Consider the following 11,910-nt stretch of genomic DNA (forward strand, 5'->3'; position numbering starts at 1 on the left):
ATATATATATATATATATATATATATAGATAACTCTTAATATTCTAAAAATACTGACTTTTTCCAAGAAGAGATACTGAAAGTTATTTTTATCAAAGGCTGCAAGTTTATTGCCAACTGATTAGACTCAGTTTTAAGGTTACTGTGGAGCTTTGTTCGTAAATTAATAAATAAGTACTGTTTTGTTTATCACATACAGGTCTTTATTTGTTTCTAGAAGGTTAAGCCTTATCTATAAAATAAATTGAACATAAGATATGGAATGAAATAGGTTTTCACATTAACGTCGTAAGTAAAACTAGTTTGACAACTTTCTTACTGCATAAAACCAGTAAAAAAACACATCTACTTGTACACCAAATACCTAGAGCCAAGAACCAGTTAGAGAAGAAATACATTTTTTTTAATTGTTATTCTTTTTAACAAATTTTACATACACGTAGTGTACATACTAATAAAAAATGAAGTCAATAAATCTGTATGACTTTTCCTTCACCTCAATGGCACCAATAAAGTAGCTTTCACAGCCTATCAAACAATTTTACTTTTACATTATGCAAATTATACTGCTATATTTACTTATTTCAGCTCCTCAGTAATAATAAAAACACAGTTATTGTTCTAAACACAAGTTTTCCGTATTGGTGTTCTTTTTTCGATTCTTTAACAAAACCTTTAAGTGTGTGTCAAACAATAAGTGAGAGAAAAAAACTGACATACATTATGCACATAATTATGAAAAAAAACACACATTAAAGCAAAAGTTGACTGATTTGGTTATACCAGCCTGCTGGCTACCAAACTGCTGAATCTACAGATATTGTAGTATCCAAAAATCTAGCTTTATTTTCTTCAGTCTGTTCACAAACTTCCTTCAAGAGTTGACTTTGTCTGAGTAGATTCTTCTTGTTTATTTTTACTTGCAGATGACATCATCTACATGCACAAAAAACATTAACTTATACAGTAGCATGTTAGTTTAAAACAATAATAAACTAAAAACAAACAAGATTACTTACAAGAAAAAGTTGTTATTTATCTATATTTTAGATTTATCATATTCTGATACTTACTGAATGTATTTGTAATGTTTTTTTTTCATACACGAAAAATAAATATAGTAATAGTGACATATTCTAAATATAAACTAATATTCCTAGTTCTAAGAAAATATGAAAACATACACTAAACATCCATTAAAAATCTAATTTGACAGATGAAATATTCAGAGACAGCCAAGCAATCAAAACTACAAAAACACATTTTTCTTTCAAGTATTTGTTATAACTGAGTAAATGCATGAGTTATAGTTATGGTTACATGATAGAAGACTTTTTTAGCACTGTTCAAAGCATAGGATCTCCAATTATGGAGTCGTGCCACAGCACATTTGTTAGCGAGCAGTCCAGGTAGCATGGTGCCATCCCTAATTTTGAACCACCAATCAAAGGAAGCAGATTAATCCAAGTTAACTACTGTATTCTCAAATGATTTGAAATTAAGCCTAATTATAATATTTATAAAATGTTATGAAGAATATTAACATTTTAAAGAACATTCATTGAAAACAAAAGTTATAAAGGCTTAACTAAATATACCAGATGCTTCTTACCTTTTTAATATAAAATACATTTTTTAAGACAGTGAAGTTAGGTATTTTGCATAAACACTATTATTCAATTCAATCATCTTTTTTCAGTCATTAAAGTCATAACAATTAATTATTACACCTAATATTTACTATCTGTTCGACACTATAGCAACAGGGCATACAAAATAAACCCATTTTTTGTGATAGTTTAGTATAAAGTTGTGCAATCTAAGTAAGTTAATCTAAGATGACTATTGTTTTCTCAAAATTAATTAGAATATTTGTAATGAATTAATCGGATCTTAAATAAAAAACAAAATTCTGAGAGGCAATTATATGTAACTACTCATATATTTTAAAAACTTCACTTGAGTAATTAAAAAAATGACTTTGCCAAATTATGACTAGAATCTAAACATCAGGAATTATAATACTCCATTGTCTATCTAAAACAAGAACAACAAAAAGATCTGCACATGGAGTATCATGTAAATCTGGGAAGTATCAAGAAAGTAAAATAAATAATAAAGCTTTAATAAGCTACCACAGAAAAAGAAAAAATTATTTAGTTCATACACAGACACATATATATGTATTATATGTTTTTTGTATATTTAGGGTTTATTAATCTTAGTGTTGTTTATATCATCAGGACTTTTTCATGAGGCTCTCTTTTTTGTTCTAATCTTTGTTTCTAAGTATTTTGATATTTTCAAACTGAATAGCACATTATGTGACACATCAGCTAAATTGCCAGCTCAGAGACCCCTTAAGGTTCAAACATAGTCATCTCTAGTTAATAATCGCTGACCAGAGGGAGAAAAATCCAGTCAGCAGCATTCATCACATGCTCTTAAGCACACAGTGGGATTTACTGACAGTTATAAAACTACCACAGCTTAAGAGTGAAAAACTTGCTCAGCAGTATATTTCATGCTCAAACCTTGGACCTTGCAATTAACAGCCTGACATGCTAGCCACTAGCCCATTCCTTGCTCTGTTTCTGAGCATCCTTTACAACTAAAATACACTATACAACTGTCATGTAATGCACACAAGTTTTCTTCTCAGTATTCTTATATTCAGGAATGTATTTGATAAGATAAAATACAGCAATATCAATACATCAACATTTGAAAATGTAATCTTATTTTTCCAATAAAAATGCTTATATATATAGTAAGTCTTCACATTTTTCTGAAGACATATCCTGATATGGAGACAAAGATGGGAATGATATAGGAAAGGTTAACAACTATTTGAATTCCACATTAAAAACAAAATTACAATTTCAAATACAAAAACGTACCTCTTCTACAAGTTATTAGCTAAAATATTGGTGGAAAAAGAGAAAGATGCCTGTTACTCCTGAGGGAAGACTGAAAGCAAAGGTGACACAGAGAATGAAAAATAAATCACTATTAATGTAATCAAGGTACCAGGCAGCCAGATGCATGATACAATTTTGCAGACCTTAAAGAAAAAAGTTTAATCATTCAAAGTAAGTAGGATCTTTTTGAAGCCTCCTAACATCCATAGCTGATCTCACAACAACATAAGAGTCAGTCCAACACCTGATAAAGAAAAGATACATTCATGTAAGTACTAACCAGAAACCACATATATCCTGAAGATGGTCTAGCAAAACAGTTTTCCCAGGACTATCATCTAAGAACATTAAGTCTAAAAAAGGATAAAAACTTCTAAATATAGGTGCTCAGGGAGCATGCAATGTTGGAGGTTCAGCCTGATCAACTTCAGAGACTGGTGCAGTGTATCAGTAATGAAGATTTGCCCTTTAAGTGTCTGCCCATACAAAATAAAATAAAATCATGACCAAAGAATGAGAAGGAAACATGTTGTATCAGATATATATATACTTCTCCAAGGTACTGCCATCTTAGGAATTGAATTTGAACACAAAATGAAATGACCCATTATTAAATTTCATGACTGAGCTCCAAGAATTATGATAAGAGGCAGCCTGTAAAATATTATGATGTTGTACAGCTATCTAGAAGGCTTGAAAACAAACTAATTGATCCATCTGAAGCTTTGAAATTAGATAACTGCCAAATAGATAATTAATGAAACAGGTAAGCAAAGCTAGTTGATAAGTCAAAGAGATAAGATATGGTAAAAGGTAAAAATGGCATTTATTTTAAAAAGGTGAAAAAACAATGAGTGGGTGAAGTTTACACAAAGATCTGCCTTCAGAAGATGGGTATTATCAAAGAAAACCATTAGCTAAAGTATTTATTGAAAAGAAACCTGGAAAGAATTGGTGCAGACCATCTTTTAAAAACTCAAAATATAATAGTTAAGAAGTTGAAGAAAAGTTATAAGCATAACTAGAATGTTTGATAATGGCAATATTAGGCAAGGTTGGAATAAGACTTAAAAGAACTGGATATTAACTTGTAGCAAAACAAGGTAAAAACCACAAATAAACAAATATCCTAGAACAAACATAAATGAGGTAAGAAGCACGTCTCTGAGGCAGCAACAAAGTAAACAGATGTGATGTTGGGAGACCCTAGTATAGAAATAAAATTGTCTGATACATTCTTTGAAAATAAAGTGCAAGTCAGTTGCAGGCAATTGCACACACAGGATACAAAGATGTATGGACAACAGTCATTCATCAGTAGCATCAAAATAACAAAACGAAAAGAGGACACAAACTATATAGAGAATGACAAACAACAAGATAAGTAATAATTGCCAAATAAGAATGAAACAACCAGACGTGTGAAAAAACAACAACAAAAAACATCCCACTGCTCTGATAGCCTAAGCCTGGAGTGAACAAGGTCCCTACAGTTTGCAGTTGAGAACAAAGTACATTTTACAAACAGGGTTTGATCTCGTTCATGGAATTGAGATAAACCACATAATCATGTGTTGGAGTTTTGGGATACCAGTCCCACATAAATCAGACAAAAGACTTCAATAGGAAGAAAGAGAAATCTACAAAATTTATAAAGCAACAAATGAAACATTCACAGTATAGATAGACTGAACAGAGACCAGTCCAATGCCATTTAGATGTTGCTATAAATGGTAATCCTCATGAGACATATTTTGGGTTTATTAATGGAGTTCAAACATCAAGAGATTTTAAGAGATATTTTGCTGATTTTATTTGTTGAAAATCTAGCCAAATCGGTAAATATTTCACATTTTTGAACAGCTATGTATTCCATTACTTAAATAGACATAGGTGGTACAGAAATTTTAAGGCGTCAGGACAGCAAATGCTGCACAATTTAATTTAAAATAAAAATTTGAATTACTTACACTGCTCATAGATACTTGTTGTTTAACTTGATTTGATATGATTAATTGAGTTTACCTATGTTCATTCAAAATCGTTAGGTTTTTCATTATTTGCTATAAACAAATAATTTCAACTTTGATAATTCTGTCTTTTTTTCTTTGTAATCTCTGTAAATATACATTTAGAAATTTAAGTGCACACTTTCTTTTTTCTCAAGATATTGTCTGATATTTTTAATCCAAATAACAAAAACACTGCACTAACAAAATTTACAATAAACTTTACATACTTACAATGGCTGACAGACTTAGCCTAAGAGTTTTATTTCTGAAATTTTTTTAAAAATTTGCCAAAAATTAAAATTCATTGGCTACAGATTTTTTTTTTAAGTAACCCATAAACCAATTAAAAATTGTAACACCACATTTAACTAAGTTTTTATTTTGCTAGTAATATTCTGAAAGATAAAACCTTCATTGTGTTGTCTTAATTAAACTAATAGGACAAAAAATTGTTATAATTGTAGAAGAACTATCATGTCACGGAAATTTAATTAATTGAAATTAACTATAGACAATATAATAACTTACATATAAACATCATAATGAAATTAAACTCCAGGAGATAAAAGTTGCTGGCCATGTTAGAGTTTTTGCATATTTTTGTTGATACTTTTATTTGTAGACAGTTTAACGAATGAAAATCATTTATCACAGAAGTTCTGCACTTAAATGGCTATCTTTACTAATGGTAAAAAAAATAGATAAAAATCAGTCCTTAGTGATAGATACTTGCATTTCGGAGGACCTGTTGACCAAGGAAATTTGATGCTAAATCACTCAGTTTCTGTCTGTTTTTTATTTTACACCTGAGGTACCCCCACAGATTGGCTCCATTCAAGATGATACCAATACACACTACCATCTGAAAAAATTAAACAACCATTTCTGAAAATATAAGAGACTAGTTGCTTATCAATCTTCAATCAATTTACTTCATACCAAGGAAATCTGAATGATAACATTTAACTGAATACCATCCTAAGATTATGAAAATTGCCACAAAATTTCTGAGAATCAAAATCAAATTTATATTACCTTTAGACAAACAATAAACTACATCACCAAATGATTGTTGAACTAGGTTTTTCTCATTCTTTCTCTGCCATATTATGAGGTCATTTGATCACTTACTATCTCTCGGTTCATAACAGACCCCTCCAAAAACAGTTAGATACCATAATATTTACAATGCAAGTAGAAAATTTAATGACTCATGCCAGTTGCTTTTGTTGTTCTTTTCAGAGATAAAAACATGAGGAGGAAGGATGGAGGGATGTGTGATCAGGTCTAAAATAAAGTCAGCAATCAACCATTCCCCCAAAAATCAAAATTTAGAAGCCAAGTAAAAAAAAAAACAAAATATTGTCAGGACAAAAAATTACATCTTTGAAATTGGTACAAAATATTGCGACTTTAACTTCACAAAATCAATAAAAACTTTATATTTTTTCCACACCATTTTCAATGGTGAATAGCTATGATAATAAAATAATAACTTTATTGTTATGAAATTAACCATTTCCAAATTATAATTTCATTACATCATGAGGAATTTCTGAGATAGTGACTGTTGGTGAGTTTATTGTCAGGTTTTTATAGGCCAGATTCTTTACAGTAGGTGTTTTAAAATAATATATTAAAACAAGTCAAATGTTTGTTACACAGTTAATCACCACAGTTGTATCCAGAGCTTTAAATAATTATCTCATTTCATCAAAGTCCACACAGGCTGGTTTAGTTATTTTAGAACACAGTTGACAAGAGGAATTATTATTCTCTGCTCTCTTATTACAATACGATCTGTATAATTGACTCTTTTCATCAAAGTCCACACAGGTTGGTTCAGTTACTTTAGAACACAACTGTCAAAACAAATTATTTCTTCTCTACTCTGTTATTACAATACAATCTGTGATAATTTCACACTATGAGATATTATGATGATATAATACTCAATCAAAACAATGAGAAAAACTTAGAAGGTTCTAGTAACATAACACAATAATACAACAAACTAAATCTCAAATTACATTTTGTATGTGTAATTATAGCTTGATTGAAGTCTAGAACATTCTACACACCACGAAATATTATGATGCAATAATACTCAATCAAAACATCAAGAAAAACTTAGAAGGTTCTAGTAACATGATGCAATAATACAATAACTGCCAGTTCACAACAACTGAACCACACCAGGTATGATTCATACACAGTTATGTAAACAAACCTGCAATAAACTATTGCTTCTAAACATAACTAAATTCAACACTTGCATCAAACTTAAATTTAATGTTTATGCAAAGATGATTTAAAAATAAAAGGTAACATTTTATAAAAAGCCTTTTCACAATATAAAACAACTCGTACATGAAATATGAAAGTCAGCCACAGGAGTGTATATGAGGAAAAATTCAGAAACTGAGGGAAGAAGATAGATCCATGTATAATTATCTACAGTATCTATAAAGATTAAACACTGACCAGTTCAGGCTAATTCAACAATTTTAAATTGATAATAGGTTTCATAATTAATGGAGAATGATTCACATAATGTTTTCAAAAAAAGAACCAAAATGGGAGTAAAGAAAAAAAAAAAGGAATGAAAGGTAAAACTTAACTTCGAGTTAACCACTCCAGATAAATGTAACCTTAAAGCTGATGCACAACAACATTATGTAAGTAAAAGGCCAAAAACATACTAGAGGAGGTCAATAATAACCATACAAATGTTCTCTGAAGACACAGGAGCAGCATAAGACTTCCTCATTCCTAGATTATTATTTGTTGAAAATCATCAGAAACATCCCCCAAATCTTTTTTTAATATGAAGTTCTGTCCAACAAAAAAGTGGTAAAGTCACTCAAAAGAAGATATCATAATATACAAACAAATGGGAAAGAAACTATTATGTCAACTAATGTGGGTCAAAGAACAGTGAAATTCCTAGACTTGGTAAAATAATCTGTCCAATTATTTACAACCCGCTTGACTTGCAATTTAAGGGTTGCAGATTCGAATTCCTGTCCCACCAAACATGCTCGCCCTTTGAGCCATGGGGGGTGTTATAATGTGACAGTCAATCCAACTATTAGCTGGTAAAAGAGTAGCCCAAGAGTTGGTGGTGATGACTAACTGTCTTCCCTCTAGTCTTTCACTGCTAAATTAGGGACAACTAGCTCAGATAACCCTTGTGTAGCTTTGCACAAAATTACAAAAACAAACAAACAAATCTTTCTGCTGGCTATTCCTAACCACCTGGCCATTAAAATATCTTAATCTTTTCTCTAGTTACCCAAGTGTATTGTAAAATAGTGGAAGGAAATGATGTTTATATTGAATCAAAGACATAATTCCAACTGATGTCCATATAAAGCAACTAAAATTTTTAAAAAATCAGAGGAAAAGTCTAACATTATAATTTTCCTATACTGAAAATGTATTTCCGATAGGTACTTACTTTTTCTCATATAAATAGCCATTGTTGTTCAGCACTGCACCTATATGCATTTCTTTGCCGGATGCCACAAGCCTTGAGCTCCCATGTACCCAAAGATCAACATGGTTCAACTGTGTCTCTTATACAAATCATCATGCCAGCAACCCTCCACGAATAGGAATGACTCCCTCTATTCAATTCTACCGAACTACCACTTCAAACTTTGGCAGGAAATGGAAGCACCGGGGAGGAAGGGTGGGAAGTGTGAGAGGAGACAAGTACCTATCAGAAATACATTTTCAGTACAGGAAAATTATAAATTCTAATATGGTACATTACCTATTCTCACGTAAATAGCTAAAATCCCACATTGAATTGGTGGAGGGACCAGTGCAAGGGAAAGAAAGAAGCAACCTTCGAAAGTATCTGAAATACTTCCCTAAAAGAAATCTTCGCAGTAGAGGATCACACATGGGAGACTGCACCATTTCTGTACCAGGTATACTCTTTGCCCAGTGTGGAAAGAGGTGTCACAGACATGGGCAGAAATTGGGAGGAGCACATCCAAAATGGAGAGAACAATGGTTGGATAGGGATCCAAGCCACATGATAATGGAATCTCAATCCCATAGAGTACGTCAATGTAGGTAAGAGTAAAAAATGTGCCTCTAGGTGTAGAGTGGCTAGGAACTGACATCCATGTGGGGGTAAAAAAGAGGATTATATTGGCAAGTCAACTACAATCCAAAACTCACACATCTGGTGGGGGTAAGAAAGAGGATCACACCGTTTTCACCTCAAGTTTAGTAGACCAAAGGGAATCTCAAACCCCCCGATCTATGAACAGGACACATGATAGCAATGTGATAAATTGTTTGACTGATCCAGGAACCCAACATCTGGACAATTGGTATAGTAAAGATGTCTCTGTAATGTAAACTATCTAACTCAAAACCAATCTTATAGCCCCCACATCAATAACATCCTTGGTATAAGAAAATCATTGAGGGTTAGCATAAAAGGAAGAATCATATTAATCTGCAAGTTTCATTGCTGTGACACACAACATGGGTGGAGGGAACAAGAGTATAAATGAGTCAGGAAACATAGTCTTGGATAAACTTGCACAGAGATGGAGCATCAAATTGGAGGACATCTCGTCATCTGCACCAGCAGAACATCACCGCCATACTTTCAACTGAATGATGTTATCATTATCACATTCAGGAGGATGTCTCCAAGGTCCACTACCCCAGTGGCTTGGAACTGGTAGGTGGTAAGAAAAAGGGGTAGAAAATGCAGTGGAGAGTCCAGAGGAATGTCAACACCAGAGGCAGTGCAATGGGAGACCATGAAAAACCTATTTTGGAAAGCAGACCACTCCCGATTTATTGAATTTAAGGAATGGCAGGAATGGCCAGCTATCCCTTCTTGCTTTACCCATGAATTCCCATGTATATGGGAGATAAACGTATGAGGTTTAGTCCCAGTGCTTGATGGAAGACGTATCTCCAGTGTACAATGAGGGTGAGATGCAGGTAAAACAGAAAGTGTCTAATCAGAGTGAAGACACTTGGAATTGATTATAGGAAAAAAGGAGAGAGGGAAGAAAAGGCCAATCTAATCAAAAGATGAATCTAAATGGCAAGGGAGGAAGGAAAAAGTCACAAACAGATTAGTGGTGCCAGGGAATGAAACAGCAGGAAAAGGAACCAATGGAAAGAAGCCTTGAAGATAATGAAACAACCCAGAGCAGGTATAGGACAGAGAAGGCCAACCAGATCCAACTGCGATTAAAGGTTGGAGACAGAAAGAAATGAAAATGAAGAAAAGGAAGAACATGCATCATGAGCTACCAAAGTGGAGGGTGGGAAAAACTGATTCAGAATAAAAAGGACCGATTGAGCTGAAGTAGCTGAGAAAACCAGATCAGTGTCAGCCAGGAAGGAGCAGTCAGAAAGACCTGACACAGAGTGGCAAGGATGAATGAAATAACCCAAGGCAGATGATGACTGGGATGAGAAAATAAATGTATAAATAGGTCCCAATCCTGTCTGAATGCATCAAGACAGACATATAGATCTGAAACATGCTCAAAGGGCAAAGCATGAAACTAGTACCCAACCTCATGGTGAACAAACTTAAGACAGTGCCACGAGGGATGAAAAATAGAAATGTGGGCATAAAAATACAAAATATTGACTGTGGGCATCCTCAGTCCTGGAGAAAAAACCCACAATAGTGTGATAAAAGACAATATAGGAAAAATGGAAAGAACCAAGAGGTGAATGAGGTGGGATAGATCAATCACAGAACTCCAATCTGCATTGAGAATACACGACTAATGGAGAAATGCTTAGATGTAGGACATGTAAATGATGAGAAGGTGCCGGACATGGAACATGAATAAAAAATGCAATGGCTAAAGAGACAAATGAGCAACCAAAAGAGAAAAAACTCAAATGTAGCAATACAGATACCCCATGTGATGCTAAAGTCACAAAAGTAGCTCCCCCCAAAAAAACGGAACTGTGGAGGAAAAGAGCCATATGTAAGTCTCAATTAGAAGTGGAAGTAAAATGAACTTCGTACAAGAGAGTGTCCCACCCCAGAAGATCCCAAAAGCAAAGAAGCCATGTTTGTAGAGAAAGAGCCAAAGATGGCAACTGCCCCAATATAGATATAAGAAGGAGAAAGGTATCACATGAAAATCCCCAAGAAATAGATAGAATGCCTCAGAAAGGAGGTGTATAGTTGCCAATTTCAGTAGGAGAGGCAATAGGGGAAGACAAAGGGGAAAACTTGGCTAGGGAGAATGGGATCTGGCCCCATACCGGCAAGAGATAATCGAAGTGCAGAAAAGCAATAAAATAATAAACAATATGCTTGAAAGTAAGCTAAGGCAAAATGAACCAAAACCATGGAGAGCAAGGCATATCTCAAAATAGAGACGAAAAGGCCCAACATGATCTAAAAATAAAATGTTTGGTAAAGGAGGGGAAAAACAACAATTGTGAAATGTGTATAAAAAGAGATGAGGTAGGCCTAGCAGACTCTGCAGTAGAGGCCTTGGAAGGCCAATTCATAAACAGGTGGAGGGAAGTTGTCAAAATAGATGTATAGAATTACTATATCACCCTGATGAAACTGTAAAAAGGCCAAAATGACATCAAATAGGGGAAAGTATTAAAATTATATACATCTGAAAATAAACTTGTAAAATTTCTGGAGGCTTACATACTACAAGTGTGAAGATGGGATACACAGAGATGGTAAGGAATAACTCAACATGAAACAGATGAGCATTCAGACTAGTACTGTCTATAGCATGAATAATGTCTGCTATGGTATGATAAAAAGGCAGAAGCAAAGAATGTCATGTTATACTTTTCAATAGCCTTTATAGAACGAAAACTGTATATCTGATAAGCAAAGAGAGACGAAGACTAATACTTTCGGTACCAAAAGTAGAAATTAAAAAAAATAAATACGAAGTTAGTAGGTAAGTAAAGGTAAAAGGATTACTAAAGGTAGACCTA

At 33.2% G+C, this 11,910-nt stretch overlaps 1 protein-coding gene across 2 annotated transcripts in view; it reads right to left on the reverse strand.

Moving 5' to 3' along the window:
* Positions 1–179: 179 nt before the first annotated feature.
* LOC106474406 (Golgi apparatus membrane protein TVP23 homolog B-like) overlaps positions 180–11,910 on the reverse strand; it is a 31,744-nt gene continuing 20,013 nt past the window's right edge. Inside the window, exons 5-6 of one of the 2 annotated variants that reach the window (XM_013935097.2) lie at positions 5,666–5,794; positions 180–935 (exon numbers count right to left, since the gene is read on the reverse strand). In XM_013935097.2, the coding sequence (XP_013790551.1) occupies positions 861–935; positions 5,666–5,794 (204 nt within the window). In that variant the 3' untranslated portion in view covers positions 180–860. Of the gene's footprint in view, positions 936–5,661; positions 5,795–11,910 lie in introns of both variants that reach the window. The other variant, XM_013935098.2, reaches the window with a different exon arrangement.

This window comes from Limulus polyphemus, unplaced genomic scaffold (assembly GCF_000517525.1).
Source record: "Limulus polyphemus unplaced genomic scaffold, Limulus_polyphemus-2.1.2 Scaffold7180, whole genome shotgun sequence".
Lineage (NCBI taxonomy): Eukaryota > Metazoa > Arthropoda > Merostomata > Xiphosura > Limulidae > Limulus > Limulus polyphemus.